This window comes from Fusarium pseudograminearum, chromosome 3, assembly GCF_000303195.2.
Source record: "Fusarium pseudograminearum CS3096 chromosome 3, whole genome shotgun sequence".
In the NCBI taxonomy this organism is placed as follows: domain Eukaryota; kingdom Fungi; phylum Ascomycota; class Sordariomycetes; order Hypocreales; family Nectriaceae; genus Fusarium; species Fusarium pseudograminearum.
The window spans coordinates 4,769,151-4,797,032 of NC_031953.1; the positions used below are offsets into that span (position 1 = coordinate 4,769,151).

The following is a 27,882-nucleotide window of genomic DNA, read 5'->3' on the forward strand; positions in this document are numbered from 1 at the left end:
GGGGGGGGGGGGGTTACTTCTTCTTTATCTCTCTTTTTTTTTATTTATTTATTATGTTACGGACGGCACCTCAATATTTTGGGACCGAAAGTAAATGCATTGCATTGGAAGGAGTCGGGGTACATTACGGCGGGCCAGCGCTGAAATACGATTGTACATAGAAAAAAGACACTGGGCGGGCAGTCTCGATAGCTTTTGTCGAGAAGAATAAACAAAGACAAGGAAGCGAATCACATCATATGTGCACTTGAATTGTGAGCTTGTTTACTGGTACGATGACTGACTGGTGTTTGTGAAATTGCACAAGTGGAATGTGTAGATATGCTCTGATAGAGCCAAGACATCGCGTGATCATGACAAAATACATACAAACGATACTGTAGCAATTATCATTGCACATGTTTATTCACATTGCGTGCATTACGAATCAAAGACTGGGTGCATGCCGTGTCTCAACCCTCTGCTACACTATATCGCCCGTTTAATGAGAAGTGGCAGATAACAGGGGTCAATATTTCGACTACATAAAAGTAATTTAGACAATGATAGAACAGAAGGAAGTAAAATTGCTGCATGTTTCTTTTTCCCTCATTCCCCTCTCTTCAATTCGTCTAATTCCTTGCACCATGAGAGTTATGTATGTCCTTGGCAAACAAAAACATTAGTAGCTATTGTTAATCAACTGTGATGCGTACAAAGCTTTGTCTTGCGATCATGAAACCACTATAGCACCAATATAGAGTAAGTAAAAACCACTCCTCGGCGCTCCCATCGCCAAGACATGTCATCAAATTAAAAAAAAGAGGCTGAATGTTGTTATTGTCAAGATAAATGAACAACCAAACAATGCTCTTCTTTCTCGATGCAGGTGGGGACGATTAATGAGCCAAGGGAGGAAGAGACAATTCACGGGCGAGACAAAGACAGCTTCCAGATCGACCGATTCTTTTGAGAGTCTCTGATTGTCGAATCGGGGAGTTTTATGAGGATTGCCTGAGAGGGTCCTTTTTTGTTCAATGGTATTCTGCTTAGGGTACTAATTTTGTGTAATATTGATTTGTTGTTTGTTTACATACTACTGACTTACACGCAACAGCGTGCCTATTTGATGGAAATCACTACAGGATACCTGGACATATAGAAGGATAGTTTACATCTACAGAGTAGGTATAGACAGTAAGTGTCATGTCGTTTCAGCCAAGGATCACACAACCCGTCGACTCAGAATTCACTTACACCCAACAAGTCAAGGTATAAGTAAGATTATTTAGAAACAAACTCGCGGCGCTCAAAATAGCTTTCCCAAACATTGGCTCCTCATTTATTCAGCTCAATTACACAAAAATATCTCCTTGCAGGTCGTAACCGGGCCACAACTCCCTTAGAACGGAGCCGCAATTTCTTTCTCTTTCTCCCTTGCGTACTGGAATGAAGCAACATGACGATACATTGGTTTCCATTCTTTACTGTGGCGGCCAGATTGTCGCAAGCCTCAGGGGCAGAAAGAAAAGAAAAAGAAAAAGAATGATGAGAGTGAGACAAGGGAGGGTAAACTGGAGGCTCTGGGCCGGTGTCTAAGGCTTCAATTTTCAGATATAAGAAGACCTCTCCGACAGCCTTCATCGTATCTCTTTTCTCAGCATCACTCAGCATCATTCTTCGTTCTTCGCAACACACACTCGTTAACATTCTCGCCCAAGTCACTCGCTTGACCACACTCACTCACTCCAGCAAACTCGCAATCGCTCTTCCAAACTCACGCACTCTTTCAAGTACCCCTAAAAACAAAACAAACCATTCAAGATGTACGCCTTCAACGCCGCCGCTCTCCTCGCCCTTGTTGGTGCTGCTGCTGCCAAGCCCACCATGTCTCCTGCTCCCATGCCCACTGGAAGCAAGAACGGCACCGTCACTGTCACCAGCGTCGTCGATGTCTACACCACCTACTGCCCTGGACCTACCAGCTTCCACATGGGCGGCAAGGACTACATCGTCACCAAGCCCACCACTCTGATCATCACTGACTGTCCTTGCACCGTCACTGAGACTCACCCCGCTCCTACTTGGATTCCCGGCCACCCTGGCTACAAGCCCGAGCACCCCGTCAAGCCCGAGCATCCCTCCAAGCCCGAGCACCCCGTCAAGCCCGAGCACCCCGTCAAGCCCGAGCACCCTGAGGTCGAGAAGCCCGGCAAGCCTGAGCACCCTACCAACCCTGAGCACCCCGAGATTGAGAAGCCCGCCCAGCCTGAGCACCCCACCAACCCCGAGAAGCCCGAGAGCGAGAAGCCCGGCAAGGGAGAGGATGTCCCCGAGGAGCCCGTCGTCACTGCCGGCGCCGGTGCCGTTCAGTTCGGACTTGGCCTTGCCGCCTTCCTCGGTCTCATGGCTCTGTAAGCTCGCAACTATGAGAGCCAAGAGGCCAAATGGCAGTCTCGAGAAACGAACAAGAGTACCGCACCAGTTCGTCAGCCTCTCAACTTACACTTGAGACTGTCTCCGGCTGTCTTCATTCCGCTATGATTTTCATGAGCGCTCAACGACAATTTTCACTTCGCCTCTCCGCATCGACGTTTTAATGACAACTTTTTTATACTTCTTTGGGTATCTATGCACTCGCATATACACCGTGTATCTTCTTTGCGAAGCCCAGACCCATTAGGGTTTCCCGGGGATGGGTCAATTGCATCGAGGGGGATTTCTTTTGTTCTCGGGGACTTTTTTCGATAGAAATGAGGAGCTTGGAAGACATTTGCATTGCTAGGAGATGACTTGTACCGTTGGTGTAATATAGATACGTATAGAACCTAACGAAATTCATCATTTTACTCATTACATATGTGCTCGAGATTATGCTCTGTAAATCATCAGTGCTCGTACCTGACTCGCCATCAAAATGATCAAGGACATAACAGTCCATACCAGAAATAACGCCACAACTCCAAAGCTTCAAGCAAGCACAGGGCTAAAATTCCATATTCTAGGCCAGTTCCGCTGGCCCTGTCCTCTCATGACGGGCATGGTTATAGGTGCCATCATCTAGCTCCGCAAAGGTCTCACGTTCATCAAATGGCGAGTTGGGGTTATTGTAGGGACTCTGACCTGCCAACGCGGCATAATGGTCGGGTCTGCTGTCGCCACGATAAGCTGTCACGGACTGATCATGCCTTAACTGGTTAAATCCCAACGGCTGCGCGTGTCCAGAGGCTATAGGGCCGCCGTTTTGCTGGTGCGCATCGCCCATACTGGAAGAGGGTGTGTCATTAATGTAGGCTGGGTGGGAAGACAGGTCCGGAGCGGTCCCGTACTGGCCATTGGCTCCCTTGGTCGGTGCTCCTGAGTACTCAGATGCTGGAGGGGTTGGTGTTTGAAGGGTTCCTGGGGTTCCTGGGGAGCTGGCCCCAAAGTTTTGCATAGAGTGTCTTGCAGACTTGAGGGAAGTTCTTTCCGACAACTTCTCGACCAGAGTTCCATGGGACTTCTTAATAGTCTTCTTAACAAACGACACCATGAGCAGATTGCAGCGCATGTCAACATCCTCGCGGAGATAAAGACCTGAAGCCGGTGCCCCAAGACCAAGCTCAACAGGTTGCGGACGCTCTCCAGGCATAGTTCCGCCTACAGACCAGCGGCCACGGAGGTCAAGCCCCATGGGAGCGTAACTGTGCGTCTGAAGACCATCGGAAGAGTCAAAGAAGGCAGCCGTGTATGTGACCTGACCAGAGGCGATACCGCCAGGGAGGTAGTCAATGCGATCAGTCATGGAGTACCATACACACTTCTTCTCATCCTCCGGGGCGTGTGACGGAGGAGAGATTTGGTGGCGTTCTATGATGAGAGGATTCAAGTCAATCATTGCTAAATGGTCGTGTAGAAAGTCGACCACTTGCTGGCGAGATAAGTTTGAAGGCAAGGGTGTGATTGTTGTGAAAGTAGACCGAGTCATGTTTTTTTCCTGGTGTTGGTTGTGATCGACGTGACACAGGATTTTGCAAGTTGCAAGTGCCGTATAACAAACAGAAGCTGTGGCGACTGAGAATGTGTGTATGGAGAAGAAAAACAAGGTCCGTGATGAGCGGTGACGATCTTTTCTTGTTGTTTTGTTCGAGACTTGAGGTTGATGGAGATGGCGGAGAGTTACTAATAAGATGGGAAAGTGCAATGCGATGATGACTTGGTATTACAGGAAGGAACTGGAACTCGGCAACCGTTCAGCCCCAGCTGTGTAAGCCATAAAAACCAGACTACCAAAGGGCAGGTGCCATCCATCCAATCCATCGAAGCTTCCTTTTCCTTGGCCGAAGGCGCTCGGAAGGTGTATCAGATTGCCACTAGCTCATCTCGTCTCCGGCAAATCAAGGCCTCACAATCTCGAGTGACGTAGCATCAGAAACATTGAGTAAGCACAGCAACGACGACCGAGTCCAGTGAATTCTTTTTTACTTTTATTATTTCTGTACGATAAAATGCTAAAATTAATCAAAAATTTACTCTCGCTTGTCATGTCCCCTAAATATACGCCTAGTCCATGTCAGATTTTAGTATGCTTCGAGTCGATGGATCTAGCGAAACCTAAACATCAACACTACAACCCAGCATATATATCCATATTATTACCGTCCTCGGAGACCAAAACATGTCACCGCCATCTTCAAGGGGCAAACCCCGTCCGTCTCAGCAATGCCGTCTTGTTTCCCTCGCAAAAGATCATCCAGGGCTCAGGTATACGGACAAGTAGCCCCGATGTATCTGTTACTTGTCTATACTTGCTCAGGGGCATCATTAATAGTCTATTATATGCAACGCAGAGATGTGTATCTATCAAGCCAATAGGGCATCGTATCGTAAAACTGCAACCTCCACCACTATATCTCCCTACACCATCTTGCCAGTACAGCACTCAACTTCACTGCTGCTGGGATCTCTTCCAGTGCGACATCGACTTTCCACATCTTGCCTTCCAATCCGCCATGCCCAAGATTACGGGCACCACCTATGCCAGCAGGCACCAACAATCCCAGTGAGATGAGCCGTTCCCATGCGATGCCAGCTACGCCACGGCTCCATACTCGGACACCTCCACCTACAGCAAGCATACCTGCTGTTGCTGAGTGAACTCGCTGTCTCCCCATCAAGGAACTGTACTCATCGTATGCCATTGCCAAGTTTACCGTATCCGTGTGTGCTACTATGTCCAATCGTGCTGCAGCAATAAGGAGTCCCAGGTCTAGCTCAGACAGCGTTGAAAGCAAGTGAAGCCTGGAGTCAGGGGGTGTCAAGGACTCAACATCTGCTTGCACAGCAGGGATCTTGAGTGTCACGTCGTTGGCTGAGAGAGCCGACAGAGGCAAGATCCATTCGGTCAGGAATGCCGAAGCCGACTTGGTTGTGTAATAATGATACTGTAGCAAGTCCTGGAATGATCGCTCTCTGTATAGTCCCTGTATTGTATGTTAGCATGTAATTCGCATCCAAATAGGATCTGACCAACCTCGATCTTGTTGTTCCAATACTCCTGGAACGCAGCATGTCCTTCGAGGTAGGTGTTGATGCCTTCCTTCTCAGCCTCATCGCTATCTACAATCAGACCCTGCCTGCAGACTTGCCAGTAAGCTGGAAGCGACTTGGGCAGAGAGAGATAGACGTATCGATGACTGAATCGACTCTTTACTCGCTTTTCCAACATCTCAACAACATCTAGTCTAGTGGTACAGCCAACCACTGCGATGGGTGCCTTTCGCGACTGTGCAATATCAAACAAGTTGTACAATAATGTTTGTCGAGGGTGCGATGCAAACATGTCGAATTCGTCAATCACAAACACAATCGACTGCGACGTAACACCTTCGTCTGTACCGATAATCTCAGACGGATGTGACAGGAGAGCAAGCAACGACGCCATGGTGTCGGCATAGTTTGTCTACATGCATCGTCAGTGAGAGCAGTTTATGGAACCAAGGGGTATTCTTACTCTGTTCACCAGGTCATCTTCTACCTGCATCTCTTTGCCTAGCTGTCGCCAGATCTCTTTCAGGGCCAGCTTGTCATCCGTATGAATGAAGCCATTGAGCCGCACCACGTGAAAATCGCTTCTGTGTTCCTGAGATACATCAGAAATGACCTTTTCTAGTAACTGTAAGATACAGAGTTAGCATTCGGTGCGCCAGAAAGCGAAATCACAGCGCCTTACAGTAGTCTTGCCACATCCCCTTGCTCCAATTATCATCATGGAGTTTCCTTCACCGGCAACAACGGTCTGTTCCACAAGCTGGTACACCTTTTCTTCGGCCTCAAGCTGCGCAGACAACTGCAAACGCCTTCTCCCCGTACAACGGTCGAGAAGCACCCGTTGTAATGATCGTACATGCTGGTCCAAGTTGGCGATGTCAGGTACATCTACTGCGATCTTAACAGCTGGAGGCTGCACGCCAGCGGTCTTTTTCGGCGTCTTAAGCATGTCCTCTTGAGTACATGACTTGCAAAGCCAATCGCCTTCTGGAATATCCGGAACGCCATAACATTCTTGATGAACTGCAAAATCACACAAGTCGCATAGAATGATTTGGTTAGGAGCCTGGGAATGGGGTTTCAAGCACATTGCGCATACGATCTCATCTGCTTCAGAGTTTGCAGCCTTACGTGGCGTCTTGGGTTTGCTCGGTAGATCCTCAAAGAAAACTTCGCCATTTTTGTTGTCCCGACCTGCCCCAAAAGTGACGTTCTTCGGCCGGCCTCGTGGTCTCCCCTTCTTGGGGCTCAGGATACTCTTGGGCGTAGGTTTTGGTAGCGAAAGAGATCCATTCGTTGTGGACAGCTCGTCAATAGATTCTTGTTTTGCTGGAAGCTCATTACCTGCCGCTGGGGCTGGTTCCTCAATCTTCTTCTTCCGCGGCCTGCCTCTTGGAGCAGCTGGTTTCTTTGGTGGAGCGGTCCTCGGTCGGCTAACACCGACCTTCTTTGGTAGAGGATAAGATTTTTTTGCATCTCCGGTATCCCATATTGTTCCTCTTAGTGCTGACGCCTTAAGTGCAGGGCGGAACATGGGTTGTGCGACGGGTTGCGATACAGGTTTTGATGGCGACACGACGGACCGCTGTTCGGTCGGTATCTGGAGATTGTTGTCTACCGGGGGCCATAAGTTCTGACCGTTGGATATGACTGCAGAATATGCCGAGTTGATGGCGTTGGGCGCCTTGGGGGTTGAAGGCGATCCGGGTACGAGTTCATCGAGTCGGCGTTTCTTGAGGGTGGCAGGAGTTGGGACGGGGTCATCTTGGAATTGAGTGCGCTTTCGAGCGTTGGGAATAGGAGAGTGATTCATGATTGTCGATTATATGCGTGGTTTATATATTATGTCGTCGAGCCGTTTCTTGATGGGAGTTTGCTATCGCATCGTCACCGTATCTATTCGTGAGTGATCTGGCTGGTCAGGTTTGGTTGCCAATACAAATAAATCATTAGTGTACTAGCCAAGCTAAAACCAGGGGAGACGCGTTTGACGCGTTGAGATTGAGACTAAGAAAAGTAAGCGCTTAATTTTGGAGCCATGTCACGTGGTCAGAACGACATGCAATAAGCTCCACTCTTTACAGCCCTACGATGGCATGCAGATGCAGATGGCTGTTGGTTGAGTCGAGTCGAGTTGGTTGGCCAAACGGGTGATATTTTTCGGATATATGCATTTTGATCCTTGTAACTCAGCGATTGACTCAATCTAGCTGTGTTGATTTGACACTAATGACTCAATTACAGATCGTTATACTGGCATACCGCCTAGTTATGGGCAGACATGTTTTCTCGTTTCAATACCTGGAACTCGGGCACCTGCCAAGCATTTTCGTCAAGGTTGGTACGCATCTTTTGAACTAAAAACAGAAGGGCTGGATATCACCAGCGAATCAACTGGTCGGCTAGTCTCTTCAGCTAAGTGGATTAACGTGGTTGGGGGCCGCTTGCACTCTCACGTAAGATTTCAATGCCACTTCAACTACCGTTGCCAGTGGACGCTAGGCTGTACTAGACCATATTAATCGTGCATCTAAATCAAGGATCAATCCATAATCCAATGTGGCTCCTGCTGTACTTGAATTCTCCCACTAAAAGTCAGGCTCGGTGAGTTGATGGTGTTGTATTAGGGTCAACCATGCATTAGTGGTGAAAATCGCTGTTTGATAGCATGGCTAGGAGCATCAACCCCTGCTCGTCTCTCAGGTCCTGACCTCCAGTCGTATTTATATAGTCAAGGCAGCCCCCAATGGGAAAAGGTGGTTATGTACTTCAGTTGACTCGGCTGTCAGACTTACGTGGGACCCATATTCTACAGTATGTGCAGAGGCTTCTATTAGGCAAAAAGAGGCATTGTCCTCGAGCCATATTCTACCGATGGCCATGCTAATCATTGATAGTTGGTTCAATTAGATTCCTAGTCCACAATGTCGCACCAAGAACCGCACGAGGCTGTTACACCAGCCCAAAAGCTCGTCTTATTCAAGAGTCCTCTCATAGGACGATCAGACTCCAGTGACAATGGTCTTCCTACCAAGCAGCCTACCGCTCCTGATATGAGCCTCTTCGGTAACCGATACGACGATGACTGTCCACAGTTTCAAAAGGTTGGTAACAAATAAAGTATCGCTGTAACGATGCTGACAGTCTCTAGCACGAGGATGCCAGTCTACTTGAGCTTTTCTACGATCTGTTCTTCGCTGCCAACTACACCGTCTTCTGCGAGACCCAAGGCGTCAACAGCCCTGATCGTTTCAAAGCCTACGTCGGCTACTTCACGTAAGAGAATGAACCTCTGAGAGAATGTGACGAGACTGACATATTGACAGTGTCCTTTGGATTACATGGCTCACAACTAGTTTGTATGATGTTCGATTCGTAACAGACAGTATATTTGGTAGGTCTTCTTCAGTGTTGAGGCTTTGGCACTACTAACAATTGTAGAACGTGTCGCCCGAGGTATTCATCTTGGTGTCATGGTTGGATTTGCTGTTGTTGCTCCCAAGTTTAAGCCAGAAGACCAAGACATGAAGACAATGAGAACATTCTGTAAGTCGCTCATCTGCTTCTCACAATATCCCTTACATTTGAAACTGACTTGTTTAGCCATCATCCTTATGGTGTCCCGTCTAGCCTTGGCCGTCGAGTATGCGAGTATCCTCTGGCACATCCGCAAGTTCAAGAAACAAGCCTTACCTATACTGCTTCAGATCGGATTGAACTTTGTCCTCGCTATGATCTATCTCGGTACCACATTCCGCTTCACCAACCACAACAGTAACGTCTACATCACATGGTACGTCCTCGCTTTTGTCGAGGTTGTTCTCACATTCGCATTGGCATACATCTTCCCGGTTCTCAGCTTCCAAGGAACACATTTGATGAAGCGCATGGGTCTTTTGACTGTCATTATTGTTGGCGACGGAATCATCACCATTTGCAAAAGCGTTGTCACTATTGTTGAGAATCCTGATTCGTGGAGTAAGTCTTTCCTGCTAATAAAATGTCAGAAAGCCTAAGCTAACACCCTACGACAGATGCTGAAACCGTTGGTGTTGTTCTCTCCTCTGCTACCACCATCTACGTTGTGTTCCTTATCTACTTTGACTGGATGAAGAACCCTTACCTCCCAAAGTTCCGCCAACAGCTCTGGACTATCATCCACTATCCCCTTCATCTCGCACTTTGCCTGTTTATCCAAGGCTTTACTCAACTCGTCATCTGGACTAAAGTCTTCAATGTCATCAAGACAATCGACTTGTTCGGGGGCATCAATGAAGACGACATACCTGTGGACAGCATAAGCGATGTAACAACAAAGATAATGCGGAACATCTTTGAGACTATTGTGAAAAACTTCTTCACGCTCTTTCCACCACAGTACATAGAGACTCAGGAGGCCGTCATCACAGCCCTTGACAAGTTTTCTACTATCAACGATACCTTCTGGGTGCCTTTCTTTGACTGGACCGAAACACAACTGGATAAGGATATGCCCGACGCCAAACAGTTCCAGATATTGACTGAATCTCTGCAAGGGCTTGGAAACGCCATGACAAACGCTATACTCGAGACTTTTAAGATTAATCTCGTCAATGAAGTGCAGGAGTACAATGAAGCCCACAATATTACTGAACAGACCGGCGCGGAGTTCGAGGCAGACCTCTCCAACCGTTTGGACGCACGCTTTCATCTCATTGTGAGACACCCTCCCCATCAACCAGTTCATTTCTCTAAAGTACTAACCTGTTACAAAGTTCAACTACACCTACATTGCGGCCGGTATTTCACTCATCGTCATGGTGGCCCTTGCTGTTATGTCGCGTACAACCCGCTGGAGTAAATGGGCTATAACTCGCCACATCATCTTTGTTCTTCTCGGCATTGGCACAAGTCTTGTCGCAATAGTGAAGTACAACCAGGAACGAGCCGAGAAATACCAGACGAGTGGTTGGATGATACCTGTTATCACTCTCGTTTGGGTCACTGTCCTTGCCTTAACTCACATTCGCAACCCGCCACCGTTATTCTTCAAGGGTAGCAAGGCCTTCTGGAATAAAGAAAACGAAGTGCAGACTTACAACCGGGTCATGCCTTCTGAGCAGCAGGCCGAATGCAAAGCGGCCCCTCATACGCAGATCACTTCCTCGGTTTAGACTGGCAAGCTAGGCTCTATAAATACGGGTGGTTTGAGTAGCCCAAGTAAAAAAAAAGGGGGCTTTGGATAAACAGAAGCTATAGACTGCCATATCATTCATCTACCGAGTGCTGAGATGGAGAGATCATCAGAGTTCAGATGAACAAAACAACAAAGAGAGTGATGTAACTTCATATCAGAAGGAAATAGATACACCATATTTGGCTTTGCGGTTTAGAAGCACTCCGAGTCCTCCTCTATACTTGTGTTTTTTTTTTTTTTGGCTCGAGCCTCACAACGCGACCGGCTCATTCGTTGCGCCTTCACCATCAATCTCCATCCCAGGATTTTGGTGGCCAGTAGCTATGCACAATGATATCTCTTGCGCAGCATCATCTTTTGGTAGCTCATTTGCCCTAGCATCTTTCTCAGGCTCTGGGTCCGGCTCATTTGAAGTGCCTGTGTGGTTTGCCATGCTGGCTTCCGCTTGATCCTCGTTTCCGTTGGTCACATGCTCGGTGCCTTGCATTTTGACGTCATTCTCTTCTTTTGATACAGAAGGGCTTCGTGTTGTCTTGAGCTCTGGTGGGAGGTCAACGTCCCAGTCGTCCTTGAATTTGTTGTCCAGGTGCTCGTCGAAATCACCCATCTTCCGCCTCTCGTGGGCTGCCCAAGCCTGAGCCAGCCATTCGGGGTCGTGTCGCCCTTGAGCGATGTTCTCTGTGTAGGCAGCACAGTCATAGCGAAAGCTGTCATCATTCATGAGCGATGCAAAATCAGGACAGGCGTCTTCTGTGCCAGCACCGAGGATGTGCTGAGAATCTGGGAAGAGTGCTAGTATTTCTGCCCTCTCTTCATTTTCTAGAATTTCCCAGGCCATGGGATTTGACAGTATACTCTGTATTCGTTAGTTGATGATTTCTTCGCAATTTGAATAGAAGCGGGCCACACATACTCTGAGATCCGCCGAAGCGAGAGGTGATTTCGGATCCGTCAAGATGTTGTCTTGGTTCCATTTTGATTTTCTCGCCGCCTTCTTCACGACAACTCTCTTTTTGCTTTTTGCTTTCTTGATGCCCTTTGACGTAGATGCTGTGCTTGTCTCCTGCTGAGCTGGTGATGATGCAGACGCGTCTGGCAGCTGATCAACAATGGGGTGCGAGCCATCATCAAGCCCTTGATCGGGCACCGATAATGGAAGAGAGTACTCTGATACACTCTCTTGTGGCTCAAGTGCATTTTCGCCACTCACGACTATCGTGTCTCTGTCGTCGTAAGCCATTGTCGCGAGGTTGTTTGGTTGGTCAAGATTGGTGAGTGCTGAGGCTCGGTCGGGATTATTTTATGAGCACGTCAAAGACGAGTTTAGTGGAGAGAAGACGAAAACGAAGAAAGAGACTCAACTCCTAGATAGTGATAGCAAGAAAGATAGTTTTGACAGAAAGTAAACATTTATATAATACGCTGCTTTTCTTTGTGCATATTCAAACGTGCCCAGGTACTTGGCTAGGCTCCAGGGTAGCCTCAATACGAGGTACATTAATAGCAAGCAGTTGCATGTTGCTCTGCAAATACGCTCCTGCCTCATGGAACTGCACGTAACAGCTGACAAAGCGGGCGTTACACAACCTCAATTAACCATTGATTGTCGTCTTCTGTTTGTTCTCAACATTCCCGAATTCATCACCGCGGATAAATCCACAACTTGCATTGCTCCACTGCCGGCTTATAATGTGATATCATTACAGGGCAGAATGGTACCCCCACGATCTTTTGGGGTCGAATGCATCCCACCCTGGCCCCTCCCTCCCTCAATGATCAACACGGCAATGTATCCGACCATGTTCAAAGCAAGTCCCCGCTTATTGAACAGTTGCTGGAAGCCAGATGATAAATGCATGATATTGGGATTAGATTAAAAGGCTACAAGGGTAAGCTAGCAGCTCATTGCTGAGATATATAAACTCTCTTTATCACTCCTGGACAAGTTTCCACCTTCTACCGATCTATGTCGCCTGTCCCAAACTACTAATATCGACATCATGACTTCCACCAAGGCGCTCTGTCTTGGCTACGATGGTGTTCACCCTTTCTCCAAGGTGGAAATTAAGGACCGCTCTTCAGTCCAAGAGCTCCTTCGCACTGTTCTCGACCCCTTAGGACCTTTCTTCTCACCCGAAAAGGCTCGTGTCAAGTGTCCGGGTGCAACAGCAGTCCGCTTCGATCAAACTGCCTCCGAGGTTGAAGGCATATGCCGCCCGCTCTGGGGCCTGGCCGCTTTGTTGGCAGGTGGCGGTGATTACGATGGCAAGGAATGGTGGATTCAGGGCATCAAGTCAGGAACCGACCCAGAAAGTCCCGAATATTGGGGATACCCTCAAGATAATGATCAGAGAATGGTTGAAATGTGCCCCCTCGGTAAGGACTTATGGCAAACACTCAAAACCGGTTTAGATCTGACCCAGTATCCTAGGTTGGGCGCTGGCTGTGGCCCCCGACTTCTGGAGTAACTTGTCAGATAAGGAGAAGGGCAATGTCGAGGCTTGGCTTGGAAACTCAATTAATGAGAAGAAGTCAGTCACAAGCACTACGAAAATTTTCTATCAGCTAACCGCTGTTTCAGCATGCCCAACACCAACTGGCTTTGGTTTCGAGTTTTTGCCAACCTCGGTCTGAAGAAAAATGGCGGCAAATTCTCCCAAGAGAGACTCGACAGCGACATTGAACACCTCGAGACCTTTTATCGTGGAGGGGGTTGGTCGAACGATGGACCAGAAGGAATCCACCGTAAGAACCATTCGGAACGTTACAGCAACTTCAACTTACACAGACAGAAATGGACTACTACTCTTCCAGTTTTGCGATTCAACTACTACAGCTCCTATACGCCAAGTTGGCAGGAGACGAAGACCCGAAGCGTGCTGATGAATTCAAGCGACGTGCACAACAGGTTGCTCTGGACCTGATCCATTACTTCGATGATGAAGGCAGGGCCATTCCGTATGGCCGAAGTGTAGGCTACCGCTTCGCCATGGTCTCCTTCTGGGGAGCATTGGCTCATGCTGATGTCGAGCTACCTGCACCTTTGACATGGGGCATGGTTAAAGGAGTGGTTTTCAGACATTTGCGCTGGTGGCAGACCCAGAATGATATCTGGACATCAAGCGGAACGCTATCGATTGGGTACTCGTACCCAAATATGTATGTAAGTAACGGTTGCTTTCACTCCGTGGGTTCGAGTTTGCTGACACATACCAGATGGCGGAGAACTATAACAGTCCAGGAAGTCCGGTAAGATGGGTACTGGCAGCAAGAAGAAACAATCTGTCTGACCTTTATCATAGTATTGGGCCTGTCTCGCATTCATGTGTCTAGCTACACCGGAAGACCACCCCTTCTGGACATCCGAGGAAGGATCAGCGAGTGGAGTGATCCCAAAAGTAAAAGCCTTGAATCAACCGGGACACATTATGAGGTGGGGAGTCCATTATATATGTTGGCATGTGGTAATACTGACATCGGTTTAGCTACCTCGGAGGCCACTGCATGCTACTCTCATCAGGACAGGCCTGCAGCTACCCAATGAAAGGAACGCATGCCAAGTATGGCGGATTCGCTTACAGCAGTGCCTACGGATACTCAGTACCCCCTGGACTCTTTTCTCTGGAGCAATACGCACTGGCGTCGCAGCTTGGTCTGTCGGATGATGGGGGCGAGTATTGGAAAACTCGAAGACTCTGCGAGTACGCGGGGATTGAAGACCGTGAAGGCGCCCCTGTTCTCGTCTCGGTCTGGAAGCCGTTTTCGGATGTCACAATCCGCACAATTCTGGTTCCTCCTGTGGAGAAGACCCCAAACTGGCACCTTCGAGTTCACCATATCAAGAGCGCTCGCGAAGTCATGACAGCAGACGGCTCCTTTGCCATTTGCAATGTCAATACGACTAACGGACGATATCTAGGCCCTTACGACAAAGAAAAACACGAGGGAACATCACCCAAGATCATTGGGAATTATGACTTGAACACCCCCGACGGCTGGACAAGTGGAAAGTTGGGGGCTTTTGCAGTGTCTAAAGGCGCTGTAGGGATCAAAGCTCTGGAACCGACCCAAGGCCGCCAAGCCATGTTGGTCAACGCAGACCCGAACTCGAATCTCATCGAGAGTCGAAGCACAATTCCAACTTTACAACATACAATCAAAGCTGGTGAGTCAGTATGGTATGTGTCTGCTATATATGCCAAGCCCTCGGGGGTTGGGGTGAGCCAAGAAAGCTATCTCGATGGATGGGACAAGACCCCAGACGTACCAGGTTGGCTAGAGAAGGAGATGAGTGCTTAACCCCAAATGTCAGAAGTAAGCTCGTCGAATGGCCGGAAATGAGATGGATGGCACGGAAATCAAAGATTCCATCAATCAAATCATTGTCTGATCTTCTCCTCACTCAAAGTCGTCTCCCCGCCTTTAGTCTGCTCTGTGCTTGACCGTTCCTTGCGGGGATGGTCTGCCGTATGTTGTCCCGACCCTTGGCACAGGTCGATCTCCGTTCATGGTCCAGCGACAGCCGTCAGAAGAAGCGGGCAGGCGGGCTATTGAGGCTGAAGTGATCACGCTTGCTTCTCATTCGGTACGATAACCTTAAGAAAAGGCTCCGCATTTGTTTAAAGCTCCAGACTCTTGTGCGATCACCAACCGGACAGACTAATTTCCACCTATCACAGAGCAGAGACGTTCGTAGCCTTTTACCACGATTCCATGGTGCATGTCACCATGCGTAATCGACATGGGGAGTCTCTCCACAACCCCAGGTTCCACGCGGTAACCGCCTCCCCGCATATCAATACAAATCATCCCAAGGATGGTTGTTTCTGAGTAGCCGAGACGCATCATGGAGGGATCTCTCGTGCCCCCAAAGTTCATCTCAACATCAGCCTGGGCATTCCGTTAGCTTGGGATACAGCTCTTCCCCGCGCTTGATGGTGTAGTTAATTTCGACGACACAAGCAAATCGATTCGTGGACAAGTTTGTCCGCTTCCCAGCGTTCATACGAGGGTAACATTTCGCGCTAGTAGATATACGATGGTTTCGAGGGTTTGACCTTGAGCCTAATGTTCAAATTCACAAGTCACTACGAGCGAAGATATTTGAAGTTTGGCTGAGCAAAAGGTTGAGCATGGTCCGTTGTCGCGTACCATTACCGGTATTCTAGCTGCAGAAAGATATCCGGCAACGAATTAATTCGTTTCACCATGTATCAATGTTCCCTGTGCCGCTACGGTGCGCATGATATCCGACCCTACCAGAGAGTCTGTGCAATTGACAAGGGAGTTCATAACACACACCAACAGACCAGAAGCCGGTGCGCCGATGTTGGGGGTGACCAGTCCGGTTGATGCTACCCCATGCTTGGTTGTTACTGGCCCTTGGATGGTCAATTTGGGAATGGTGGTCTGGGGGAGCTCGACAGTTGGACTTTGACCGGTTGATCATTTAATATCCTGCGAGATCCCCTCGAGATTTAGAATTTCTCACCAGAGATCACACCTCTTTCAATCATTCGGTGTCTCGAGTCTTCTAGCAATTATTTGTTCCCTCGATTGCTCCACGTCTCGGTTCGATCTAGAATCCGGGGAAACAAGCTTAAATTTAAAGCATCTCCTATCTTTTTCTTAGCTTGGAAATACATCCCGACCTCACTTTCTCGGCTGTTGCCACTCACCCACTACCCACGAGTCTACTTCCACCACCGCAACCATGGGTATCGCAGGTGTCCTCAAGAAGGTCGTTCGCAATGACGCGATGAAGACTGACCCCGAAGAGATTTACAATTGGCGCGTCTTTGCCGTCGTTGCAGGTTCATGCTTCGGAGGTATGCTGTTCGGCTGGGACACTGGAGCTATTGGTGGTGTTCTTGCCATGAAGGCTACCCAGGAACGCTTCAACTACACTCCTGAGGCCAAGGTCACACTCGATCAAAACATTGTCTCAACTCTCCAGGCCGGTTGTTTTGCTGCTTGTTTCTTCACCTCGTATTTTACTGAGAAATATGGTCGACGCTGGTGTCTTATTGGAACCGGTGCTGTCACAACTATCGGTGTTATTCTCCAGGCCGCCTCTACTGCTCAAGGATCTCTCCCCGTCATGTATGTCGGACGCTTTGTCGCCGGTCTGGGTGTTGGAGCTGCTTCGTCTCTGGTTCCCTTGTATGTGTCTGAGTGTGCGCCTCGAGCCATTCGTGGTGGTTTGACCTGTAAGTGCTTCAACGCTATGATCCCTGACAACTCATCGCTAACTTACGATAGCCTTCTACCAGCTGTTTATTGTTACCGGTGTCATGCTTTCTTTCTGGTATGGCTATATCTTGTTCAATCTATCGAAGCTCTAGCTAACAGGTCATCAGGATCAACTATGGCGCTCTTCTCCACCTCAGTGCTCCTACCGTCTACGCTCTACCTCTTGCTCTCCAGGCTCTCCCCGCTATGTAAATAGCCACGCTATTGTGTTCATGACTTCAAAAACTAATGTGTTCCTAGACTTTTGATTGCTTGCATGTTGGCTGCACCTGAAAGGTTAGTACTCTAATCACAAGTCATTAAGCACAGATTTACTAATGATCATTAGTCCTCGATGGTGTGCTCGCAAGGATGACTGGGAACGTGCCAAGTCTATCTTGATCGGACTTAGACAGTAAGCTTTCATGATCGATAAAGAAGGACCGCTGAATAACAATATTTGTTTCATAGGCTCCCCGAAACTCACCCATATGTCCAGACCGAACTACAGGAGATGTCTGCGCAGCTCGAGGCTGAGAAGCGACTCACAGGCAACGCCTCTGCCAGCACTCTTTGGAAGGAGCTTGTAACAATCCCCGGCAACCGAAAGCGAGCTATTATCTCTGTTTTGCTCATGGTGTGTCAGCAAATGACAGGTGAGTACCCTTCAGACCTTGTGTCATTTTCTCTAGCTAATCGACAATAGGTGTCAACGCTGTTAACTACTATGCTCCTCAAATCTTCCAGTCTCTTGGTATGACCGGCACAACCGTTTCGCTCTTCGCTACTGGTGTCTACGGTATCGTCAAGGTATTAGGATGTGCTACCTTCCTCATCTTCTTTGCCGACTCTCTTGGTCGACGCCGCAGTCTTCTGTGGACAAGTGCTGCTCAATTCCTCGCCATGTACATCATCGGTATCTACGGTCGCGTTGAGCCCCCTGTTGCTGGCGCAGGTATCTCTGCTTTCGGTTATGTCGCCATCGTCTGCATTTACCTCTGGGCTGCTTTCTTCCAATTCGGTTGGGGACCTTGCTGCTGGATTCTCGTTTCTGAGATTCCTACTGCCCGTCTTCGAGCTCTCAACGTCGCCATCGCTGCTGCTACCCAGTGGCTCTTCAACTTTATCGTCGCCCGAACTGTGCTTACCATGCAGAAGACAATGGGACCTGCCGGTTATGTAAGTGCTCACAAACATATCTATGATGACTATCAGATGACTAATAACGACCGAATAGGGTATGTTTTTCATGTTCGGTACCTTTGATCTTCTCATGGGTATCTTTGTGTGGTTCTTTGTTCCTGAAACCAAGGGTCTCAGCTTGGAGCAGATGGACGAACTCTTTGGCGTCGCTGACGTCCAGGGCAAGCTTGACGCCGAGGGCCCTGAGGGGGCCCGCACTCCTAGTATCCGCGAGGAGGTGGCCCATATCAAGAGCAACAAGAGCTAGGCGTGTTGTATTGATGGCAAAGGCGAGATGAACTTGCATGGGAGCGACGTTTCTATTAACGTGTAATGAGGAAGAAGAATGAATTACCTGCAGGTAATCAAGTACCAGGATCTAACTATAGTATGAGGCGTGGATATCTGTGTCTAGTTAGGATGACGACTGAAATATGAACCATCATGATCAGAACCCCATTGGCGATGTTTCGATGCTAAAGTGAAAGTCAGGTAGAAGGATTAGACGATCAACATGTACTGACTGTGTCAGTTTGGTTAATGGTTGCTAAGCTTAGAGAAGTGTGTCTATATGAAGAGGGCAATATCCAGACGAATTGATGCTATAAATAATCGATTTGTTTATCAATTGCATGGCAATGTCAGTCCACTGCGATCGGCCATGTCTCCAGTCTGGGGGTAACCTCGTGTGAAACAAAGCAACCAACAGTTTGCAGGGATGAGATTATGTATGCACTGACTCGATAGTCTAGGTCTACATGTTGTAAGTGACCGTTGGTTGTGGTTTTAAGCGCTCTTCCCCCCCGCGCCTCGAAACATCTTTATTCACTCTTCCTCAATCTCTTCTCATGTCAAACCGAGTCTTTACTTCTCAAAAAAAATGGCTTCTTCTCCACGGAAAACATCCATAGAGGTGCTGCCTCCAGAAATCTTACTTCCGATCGTCACAAGCCTTCCTGGTCTCGATACGCTTTGGGATTTGCTGAGGGCATCTCCCAACGCCTGGCGTTTCTTCAACAAGAATGCACTTTTTATTGTTGAAAACATTCTCTCCGGCCCCAACGCGATATTGCCACCTGTGGTTGCAGAAGTGGTGCGCGCCGTTATACTTGCGCGCTCAAAGGCACTCCCTTTCCAGAACCTACGTGACTTGCAGCGCCGATTCTTATTCAGGTTATTTCCTTGTTTTCCATCGATCGGTCAAAGCAAGGATAACCTGATCAACATTGGGCCTGAAGTCTTGTCAGCTGCAGCACCATCTGTATCGGTTCTTCGATCCACGGTTGCAACAGCTTGCCAAATCTCGACCCTCTCACAGGCATGCTTGTCATCTTATCTTGAACGATTAAGAGACCCCAGCTTCAGGCCGATGCACTGCCTCGACCCCAATATGAATTATAGAGGTTCTCTTGGACTTGGAAACAAATGGGTTCCAGTATGGGATCGTGTTTTTGAATCTACACCTGCCAAGGTAGTTGATGCCGGGCAGCCAAACTGGGTAGAAGAGATGCGAGCTGTTCGTGCTCTATGGGTCGTTCAGCTTGTGGGAGAAGTTCAACGACAGATGGATACTTTGGACTGGCCAGAAGAGGATGTCGACAAGTTAAAAGGCATGAGCCCGGCTGACATGATCGATCAAAATCATTTTGATGAAGCTCGTCAAAAATCCGAAGAGGTCAAGTCTCTAATGCACTACATTGCTACGCTTGACGAGGCTAAACAAGACACATACTACCGACTTCCCCCACCTCCGCCATTCGTGAGATGGACCACGGCATCGCCCAGCCGAAATGAGCGCTTCCGCAAGTTTATTCGATATCGTAAGGATGGAACACCACTCTCGATTTCATTTCCCACCGATGACAACTTATGGGGTCGGACTGAAGAGTGTCTGAATCGAGAAGCTCCTGGAATGTTTATCTACAGAGAGCTTAATAGCCCTTGGACTGACCAAATCAGTGCATCGCCAATAAGAGGAGTGAAGTTTGGCTCGTTCCGCCGGCTCGGTTTCGCATTCTGGGAAACGTGGAGGATGCACCTGTTGGGTATGCACAGAGATTTGGATCTCCGTAACGCGCCTTCCACTTCGTTCTATATGTTTGCTTGGGAAAGTATCCTACCCAATGATGAGGTTGCGAATCTGAAGGCTGAGTTGCGAGAAGAGCGACATGTCGGTTTGCAGAGGTGTGAGCTAGAGCGGAAACAGATTCAGGAGGAGGATCAAAATCTCGAGTAAACACGCTGAAATATTCATGAAAAGTAGTACTGTGTATTCATCTGGAAGTATCTTTGAAACTCAAACTGTGACATATTCTCTGCTTCTTCTCCCAAAATCTCAATACGAGACATCTAACCTAGCAAAGATCAGACATCAGTAACATGAAACAGAAGCATGATTGACTCAGGCACATCAGAAATACTAGTGCTAGTCACCTCGTAGCTCCCCTCGGCGACAAATATGTCAACCTTGTTAATGATCTTGAGTCCCAGTCGCTCCTTGTGATTGAGCAGTAGATAGGCCGCCCCTGCTCCGTTGGGACTTCCAAGGATACCATAAAGCTCATCAGGGTCCTCTCTGATAGTCATTGTTATCCTGTCGTGCCATGTGCCGATGGTCTTCCCTTTCCCATCCCTTGCGTGCTTGTTGAGAATGGCCTGCAATATAAACCTGAGAGTTGTATCATTGTTGATCTTGGATCTAATGATATACCTGACGTTTCTCGCACTTTCTCCTTTCTCTTGACATACTTTCCACTATTCCAACCCAGGTTAGATAAGAGATGTCTTGTTAATTGAATCCGGGGATCACTTACCCATTGCATCCAAGCAGCATCACTCCACTATGATTTGTTAGTAGGAACAATTAGTAAATGTATTGAATCTTTGACTAACGTTTCTAATATGAGTGGCAGGATCTTTCGGATGCATTCCAAGTCTCATCAGGGCGTTCCCAACGGCACGGTTGTTATCTGCAATTATAACGCCAGCATCGACAATGAAAGAATTGCAAAAAAATGCACCAGTTGCCTGTTGATATGATGGAATGAGTTAGACTTGTCTCGTTGTATAAACGCAGGTCCCGGGCCAATCATTCCATGGGGACAACCTACCACGCCCTGTTCAACATCGTCAACGTCAACGTCCACATCATCTCTGTCATCGATGAGCCAAGATGGTTCATTGAAGATAGCTACCGCCTGAGTATGGGACCAACTCTCATGGTGGAAATCAATAGGAATACTGAGAGCCCTCAGAGCTTCGTTCAAATCATCTTTAAACAAAGAGCTTGAGGCCTCGCGAGGGCTCCAACCCTCTGGTTCTTCCAAGCCATCCACCTGGAGGTAAAATGGAGCCTCCAAAGATTCCCCACGATTACTTTCCTTGGCTTCTTCTTTGGTCATACTCATGCGACAATGAAGCCAATGGCCTTTGTCATGAGACTTTGAGTAAGTATCAGTCACGCGCTTGGTAAGACCCCCCACAGCATTTTGCTGGAGTTGATCGCCATCTGCGGTAACGGCACGAGGGCTCAGGCCAACCCTTGGAAGAGACGAGGTATAGGAGAGGAGAAAAAAATATATGAGTAAAAGCGCGATAGTTGTGAAGGTGGTTCTCCACGGAACTTGGTGTTTAGTATGCATCTTGGATTAAGAAGGCAACTCGACGAGACTGCAAATGATAAGAGGGATATGTGACTGAAATTAATGGGATTTTTCATTGGAACAACTACCTAGTTATACTATCAACTCTTTGAATATGTATATATTTGGACTTGACTTTGGAACAGAGCCTTGTCTGAGAATGATCCACCAAAGGCTGAGCTCATGACATTACAATGGACCGCTTCACATGTTGGTTGTATGGTTACATCAACACTCCAAGTCAATTCCGTTGGCAGTAGCTTGCAGCAAAGGAAGCAAGTCAGTTTGCAGGGTCAGCATTGATATTCCACTGTGTTGGTTGTTGCTGGCCCTGGTAGTCGTGATTACAAGGATGCACTTACAAGCGCTTGAAACACCCTCGTTATTGGCGATTGTGGGACAAAGCTATGGAAACAGGCCGTACCGTACTCTCGGACCCCGCTGTAAGCCACGATCGGCGGCTAGATTGCTATGTTCGGGGTTGCAGTATATGCAGGAATGGGTGTTGGAACCAACATTATCGGGTAAATGACATTCCATGGTTCGAGCCAACAGCATCATACCATAACTGTCTTGGACCCCAACACTGGGGCAGAGTTTAAACCGGATTTCCAATTAGAGGATATGTAAATCTTCACCAAGGGGCGTCAAAGGATCCTGCATTGCGCCGCTGCGGCCTATTCTTAACCTAAGCCTTAATGTTAAGCTTACCGGTTTACCGCGCGGATATTAGATATATCAGATTGACATAAGAAGTGAACGTTTAATTCCTTTGTTGTAAGGGTGAATTGTTTGCCTTACGGATGGTGATATACCCGATCCTCATCAGAAAGACAATCGTATAAAGAAACTGTGTTTTACGAATCATTTGCATTAGGGTGTTGATAACTGGAGAACCCAATCATTGAGTCATTATGTTCTCAGTCTGTTTCCTGATTCTCACAAGTCCTAGTTTTACTTTGTTGGCTCGACAAAGTAAACCCTGAGTGTCCGTGACCAACCGAGTCATTACAATGATCCATTGTATTTCCCGTTGGCAAGGCAGAAATTCTCTTGGAAATCCTATGAGCGTGCTGAGTTGTAGAACGTGGTTAAACATGGGCTATGAGTTATTTCAGAACCAACAGAGCCAAGATTTGATCCTGAAACCTGCACTTCTCAACCAACACACAGCCATCCGCCACGACACAGCCGATCTCAGTAACAAGGTACGTTTGCTGAACACGGGCGAGATGATCCAACTTACATGGGAGAAGTGTTCACAACCAACGATATCAGCAGTGAAATGAAGGGTCCCTATGTTGGTAGACCCTTGCTGCGTTCTTTTTTTAATCGTGTATAGTGGTGTTGTTGCAAAACAGACCAACAGACTTCACAGGATCTACATGAAAGAAGCGGCGAGATATGCCCGAGGTATTGTAGAGGGCGTTTGGGGGCCGCGGCAGTTGTGATGGCAAAAGAAAGTCGTCAAAAACTTATAGTCACTGACAGAAGGGCTTTGAGAACATATAATGAGAAGATCACAGAAACGATAACCATCATCATCATCAACATTCATCTCTCTTATCCTATCACTCATTGCATCACACGGCACTTTATATTATTCATTATTTTTCACTTGCCACACTCATAAGAACTCTTGACATCCAAACTCCCGCTTCACCATGAAGCGGCCCATACCTCGGAGCGCCATCACCTTGATGATGGTGCTCATGGCACTCATGATCCCATACACTTCTGCTCTTCCCAGTCTTCGCATCATGCCCCTTGGAGATTCTATCACCAAAGGCAATGGTTCAAAAGACCAAAAGGGCTACCGAAATCGTCTTCGCGAGAAACTAATCGGTCGGGGCACCTCGGTCGATATGGTTGGTAGCCTGAAGCACCCTCCCACTGGTATGGCAGACAACGATCACGAAGGCCATAGTGGAAAGGTGCTCGCACAAATCAACACGTATTGGAAGCTTTCCATTGCAGCTCGACCAAACGTCGTTCTTGTACATGCTGGTACCAACAACATGGACCTGGAAGAAGATCTCGAAGGTTCTCCACAGATGCTGGAGTCAATCATTGATGGCCTCTTCCAGTATGCCCCTGATACCACTGTTCTTGTTGCTCCAGTCATCTGGGCCAACAAGCCTAGAATGCAGCGAAACACTGATCGCTTCAACCCGCAAGTTATTGCCATGATCAAGAAGAGGCAAGAGGCCGGGAAACACATCCTTGAAGTTCCAATCGACATTACTGCAGCTGATCTTTGGGACGAGAAACATCCAAATGATAGCGGCTATGAGAAGATGGCCAACGCATGGTTGAAGGCTATCCTTGAAGCTGACAAACGTGGCTGGTTGAAAACTCCTACGAAGATAGATGCTGCTGGCCTTCCAGGTGTCGGTCTTGGCATTGGCGGAGGAGCTGGAGGAGCCCAAGAAGAGATCGTCGGCAAGATCTGGAAGAAGCAAGGCACCGTATTTGAAGGCTTCTGGACGTGGAAGTCCGTTGGTAGCATTCGCAACACAGCTGCCAATGCCACCCGCGAAAAGGTGATCCTGGCCGATCTCAACGGCGACGGTATCGCTGATTACATACTTGCCGATGACGATGGCACTATGCGTGCCTGGATCAATGGGGGCAAACCGAATGACTGGAAGAGCATCGGTTATATCAACCCAGACTGGAAGTCGATCAAAGGCAATATGATACGCCTTGCAGATGTCGATAACGATGGTAAGGCTGACCTTATTGCTGTCTATGAGAACGGTGCCGCCAAGGTGTGGAAGAACGTGGATAACGGAAAGAAGTTCGAGTCTATGGATTCCAAGTGGGCGACTGGTCTTGAGTCAAGAGATAAAGTTCGCTTCCAAGATATTGACGGTGATGGGTATGCCGACTATGTTATTGTCTATAGTGGTGGCGCGGTCAAGTGGGCACGCAACACTCACAATAACGGCAAGGACAGCAGCAAGAAGAACTGGGGGGCTGAGGCCACTATTGCACCTGGTCCTGCTGGGATACCTGAAGGCTCGACTCGGATACAAGACATCGATGGTGATGGAAAGGCCGGTAAGTCTTTGCTGCTTTCTCATATTTGGCCGCCAGTAACTAACTGAATTGCAGACTACCTAGTCGTATATGACGGCGGTGCCGTCAAGGCGTTCCGCAACACCTTGAAAGAAGGCGGCCGTAACTGGGATGACTTGGGTACAGTTGCTCCCGGCATCGGTGGTGTTACCGGAGACATGATCCGTTTTGCAGATATGGATGAAGATGGTCTACCTGATTTCCTTGCTGTGGCCGACGATGGAAGTATCCGCATGTGGAAGAATCTTGGAATCACAGGCACCAAGGGTCAGAGTATTCGCTTCGCCGATTTGACCGGCGAGGGGAGAGATGACTTGATCTCTGTCGATGCCAAAGGACGAGCTCGGGCTTGGATCAACAAGGGTGACGGCCAGTGGGAGGCAATTGGTGAGATTGCACCTGGCCTCGACGAAGATCTATCTGACGCACGTATCGAATTCGTCGATGTCAATGGCGATAAGCGTGCTGACTACCTGATCATCTATGGCGGCGGAGCTGTCAAGGCGTATCTCAACAACGGAAACCTCCCTGACCCAGGTGATAGACGCATTTGGCAGGATGGCATCGTCATATCACCTGGAGTTGGCGAGCCTGGAAGCAAAATCAGGTTTGCTGATCTTGACGGCGATGGTTACGCTGACTTCCTGGTTCTCTATGATGGAGGAGCTGTCAAATATTGGCAAAATAACAAAAATATTCCCCCCAGAAATGGTGGGCGTATTTGGAAGGAAGGCATCGTCGTTGCTACAGGAGTTGGCGAGCCCGGCAGCAAGATCCGATTTGCAGACCTGACAGGAGATGGAAAGGCTGATTACATAGTCCAGTACGATGGCGGCGCTGCTCGAGGCTACCGCAACAATGGAAAGATCCCTATCGGAGAGGGACGCAAGTGGAACGATATGGGTACTATTGCAGGTGGTGTCAGCCCCCAAGGCCCTGTTCATTATGCCGATATCAACGGTGACAGGAAGGCCGATTACTTGGTTGTTTCTGATGGAGGGGCCGTCAATGCATACATTAACAACCACGATTGGGCGCCCAAGCTACCTGACAAGCCGGATCAACCTGTTCCTTCAGAACCTGGTGAGGGTAGTGGTGGCGATGGTGGTGACGGAGGTAGCGGAGGAGGAGGCGATAACGACGGCGGGAGTGGAGGAGGAGGTGATGATAATGATGGCGACAGCGACGGCGATGTTGTTTACATTGACCCAACGATCTGGGATTCCAAGAACCCAACAGCAGGATGTCAGCCGCCTTGCACTCTCGTCTTACCACCTTGGCCGCTTTCCTCAAAGACAACAATCAGCTTTCCAGTTCTTACTGAGACCTTGAAAGAAACGTGGCCAGAAACCACCGATGGCGTTATCAAATATCGCACAACAACAATCACTGTTCGAATCACGCTCCCACCTCTGACAACCTCCGAGATTGGTGTGTCCAACATCATCATCACTGGGTCTACCTCCAAGTCTATTCCTGTTAAAGGAAGTGTCATCCCATCACCCGTCACCTTGACAGAGCCTACCCGTGGCATTACCTACACATACAAGCCTGGCCCCATGCCAACTGGCGAAGACGAAATCGGTCCTCCTCCAGGTATTGTTCCTGGAATTGTTGTCACAGCCGGACCTCCAGGACCTATCTGTAAGTCTGGATGTGGCAATCTCTGTCTCTTTGGTTGCGCTCCTGGAGGAGGTGGCGGAGGCGGCGGTGGGGGCTCAATTGGATGTATAGGTGGAGGATGCCCTGGGCCAGGAGGGAACTGTGTTGGTGCCGGATGCGAGAAGGATAAGGACAAAGACGATGAGGAGGATGATGATGATGACGACGAAGACGAAGAAGACTGTGCAACAGAGACCAACACTGCATGCCATCAAGTCTGTACCACAAAGCCCTGCGCTACTGTTTGCAACACATATCTGGGCTGCGACTGCACGACATCTCGTGTAACGGACTATTGGGTGTCGTGCCAATCTTCTTCATGCACAACAACCTCGTCCGAAGTCATCACCGGCTGCTTCTTAACTGCAACTGCCACAACAACAGAGGCTTCCTGTCCGCTTATCACCCTTGATCACAACAATGACCTATTGGGCGACGACAGCAACATCTATGGCAAATTGGGCACGACCTACAAGACGACCTTTTCTGCTACTGTTATTGTTAGCAAAAGGGCGTATCCCGTCAATGACGGCTATGTGACTGTTGAGAAAACAGCGTATCCCATCCCTGATGTCGATACAGCAACCAGGACCAAAATGCGAGGAACTTCGGCCATCATTCTCCCGTCCCTAGTCGGCGTAGGCTTCTCTATCACAAATAAAGATTTCCCAGTCGGCACTACTTCATATCCGAAAGCTACCACAACGGTGGGCGAGTCAACATCAACGACGTCCGAGGAGCCATCACCAACTTCGATAGCATATCCAACCAACACGCTCATCAATCAAGAGGACGGAGAGGGCTACTGCTTCGAGGACTCGTCTAGCTATGAAGAGTTCACTATAGAGGACGCACAACGTGTCATTGGGTCATTCTGTGACTCCAGCTACACTCTTGATCCCAAGAACGATTTTGGACACAACTCAGCGCTCGAGAATGATGGCTATACAGTTATTGTATCAGCCAAATGGGCACCCGATCAAGAGGGATGCGGAGACAAGGAGCCATTCTCTTTCTCTGAGGGCGCCATTAACCATGATCTCTGTCCACGAGCCTGGAACCTCAATTTCTACTGCGATGATCCTGAGAATGGCGACAATGTTGTTAGCTATGGAGGAGCCTACGTTCTGGATCTGCCAGAAAGCGGGGGATGTCTTCTCTTGAGCTTGTTTGCATACGATACGTCCACCATGAGACTCAAGGCTCTTCCCAAGGGCGCAGAATCGATCATACCGTCGAGGATGAATGTGACACGTGCTGGTCATGAGCCGAAGTGGAAAGACAGCAATAGGCCTGGTATCAAACAGGTTTGGCCTGTGGCAGAAGGCTCGACGCCTGGAGGGAGGAAAGCGTTGAAACCGGCGAGGGATGATTAAACTGGGAACCGATGAGTGGTAGATT

General features: G+C 48.5%; 11 protein-coding genes across 11 annotated transcripts, besides 3 other annotated features; 7 read left to right on the forward strand and 4 right to left on the reverse strand.

Annotated features, from left to right (window-relative positions):
* Window positions 1-33: 33 nt before the first annotated feature.
* Window positions 34-55: a repeat region.
* A 1,748-nt stretch (window positions 56-1,803) lies between these two features.
* FPSE_00941 (uncharacterized protein) lies at window positions 1,804-2,397 on the forward strand (the record flags this gene model as incomplete). The annotated part of the gene is made up of 1 exon (XM_009254061.1): window positions 1,804-2,397. One exon carries the CDS (start codon window positions 1,804-1,806, stop codon window positions 2,395-2,397), a length of 594 nt encoding a protein of 197 aa, XP_009252336.1.
* Window positions 2,398-2,980: 583 nt separating this feature from the next.
* Window positions 2,981-3,946, reverse strand: FPSE_00942 (uncharacterized protein; the record flags this gene model as incomplete). The annotated part of the gene is made up of 1 exon (XM_009254062.1): window positions 2,981-3,946. The coding sequence occupies one exon, from the start codon at window positions 3,944-3,946 to the stop codon at window positions 2,981-2,983; it is 966 nt and encodes a 321-aa protein (XP_009252337.1).
* Window positions 3,947-4,865: 919 nt separating this feature from the next.
* Window positions 4,866-7,321, reverse strand: FPSE_00943 (uncharacterized protein; the record flags this gene model as incomplete). The annotated part of the gene is made up of 4 exons (XM_009254063.1): window positions 4,866-5,441; window positions 5,492-5,920; window positions 5,972-6,133; window positions 6,191-7,321. 4 exons carry the CDS (start codon window positions 7,319-7,321, stop codon window positions 4,866-4,868), a joined length of 2,298 nt encoding a protein of 765 aa, XP_009252338.1.
* Window positions 7,322-8,432: 1,111 nt separating this feature from the next.
* FPSE_00944 (uncharacterized protein) lies at window positions 8,433-10,661 on the forward strand (the record flags this gene model as incomplete). The annotated part of the gene is made up of 7 exons (XM_009254064.1): window positions 8,433-8,612; window positions 8,660-8,784; window positions 8,835-8,902; window positions 8,950-9,054; window positions 9,112-9,486; window positions 9,543-10,204; window positions 10,263-10,661. The coding sequence occupies 7 exons, from the start codon at window positions 8,433-8,435 to the stop codon at window positions 10,659-10,661; spliced, it is 1,914 nt and encodes a 637-aa protein (XP_009252339.1).
* A 273-nt stretch (window positions 10,662-10,934) lies between these two features.
* On the reverse strand, window positions 10,935-11,924 carry FPSE_00945 (uncharacterized protein; the record flags this gene model as incomplete). Its single annotated transcript, XM_009254065.1, has 2 exons — window positions 10,935-11,540; window positions 11,598-11,924. The coding sequence occupies 2 exons, from the start codon at window positions 11,922-11,924 to the stop codon at window positions 10,935-10,937; spliced, it is 933 nt and encodes a 310-aa protein (XP_009252340.1).
* A 760-nt stretch (window positions 11,925-12,684) lies between these two features.
* FPSE_00946 (uncharacterized protein) lies at window positions 12,685-14,983 on the forward strand (the record flags this gene model as incomplete). Its single annotated transcript, XM_009254066.1, has 7 exons — window positions 12,685-13,060; window positions 13,116-13,215; window positions 13,266-13,429; window positions 13,477-13,847; window positions 13,901-13,933; window positions 13,987-14,117; window positions 14,170-14,983. The coding sequence occupies 7 exons, from the start codon at window positions 12,685-12,687 to the stop codon at window positions 14,981-14,983; spliced, it is 1,989 nt and encodes a 662-aa protein (XP_009252341.1).
* A 1,414-nt stretch (window positions 14,984-16,397) lies between these two features.
* FPSE_00947 (uncharacterized protein) lies at window positions 16,398-18,365 on the forward strand (the record flags this gene model as incomplete). Its single annotated transcript, XM_009254067.1, has 8 exons — window positions 16,398-16,893; window positions 16,946-16,991; window positions 17,044-17,124; window positions 17,177-17,212; window positions 17,265-17,330; window positions 17,387-17,571; window positions 17,622-18,094; window positions 18,153-18,365. The coding sequence occupies 8 exons, from the start codon at window positions 16,398-16,400 to the stop codon at window positions 18,363-18,365; spliced, it is 1,596 nt and encodes a 531-aa protein (XP_009252342.1).
* Window positions 18,366-18,977: 612 nt separating this feature from the next.
* On the forward strand, window positions 18,978-20,333 carry FPSE_00948 (uncharacterized protein; the record flags this gene model as incomplete). The annotated part of the gene is made up of 1 exon (XM_009254068.1): window positions 18,978-20,333. One exon carries the CDS (start codon window positions 18,978-18,980, stop codon window positions 20,331-20,333), a length of 1,356 nt encoding a protein of 451 aa, XP_009252343.1.
* Window positions 20,334-20,461: 128 nt separating this feature from the next.
* FPSE_00949 (uncharacterized protein) lies at window positions 20,462-21,738 on the reverse strand (the record flags this gene model as incomplete). The annotated part of the gene is made up of 3 exons (XM_009254069.1): window positions 20,462-20,752; window positions 20,911-20,937; window positions 21,208-21,738. 3 exons carry the CDS (start codon window positions 21,736-21,738, stop codon window positions 20,462-20,464), a joined length of 849 nt encoding a protein of 282 aa, XP_009252344.1.
* Window positions 21,739-22,835: 1,097 nt separating this feature from the next.
* FPSE_00950 (uncharacterized protein) lies at window positions 22,836-23,189 on the forward strand (the record flags this gene model as incomplete). Its single annotated transcript, XM_009254070.1, has 2 exons — window positions 22,836-22,946; window positions 23,100-23,189. The coding sequence occupies 2 exons, from the start codon at window positions 22,836-22,838 to the stop codon at window positions 23,187-23,189; spliced, it is 201 nt and encodes a 66-aa protein (XP_009252345.1).
* Window positions 23,190-23,402: 213 nt separating this feature from the next.
* Window positions 23,403-27,857, forward strand: FPSE_00951 (uncharacterized protein; the record flags this gene model as incomplete). Its single annotated transcript, XM_009254071.1, has 2 exons — window positions 23,403-24,801; window positions 24,856-27,857. The coding sequence occupies 2 exons, from the start codon at window positions 23,403-23,405 to the stop codon at window positions 27,855-27,857; spliced, it is 4,401 nt and encodes a 1,466-aa protein (XP_009252346.1).
* Window positions 25,901-26,016: a microsatellite.
* Window positions 26,607-26,663: a microsatellite.
* Window positions 27,858-27,882: the final 25 nt, after the last annotated feature.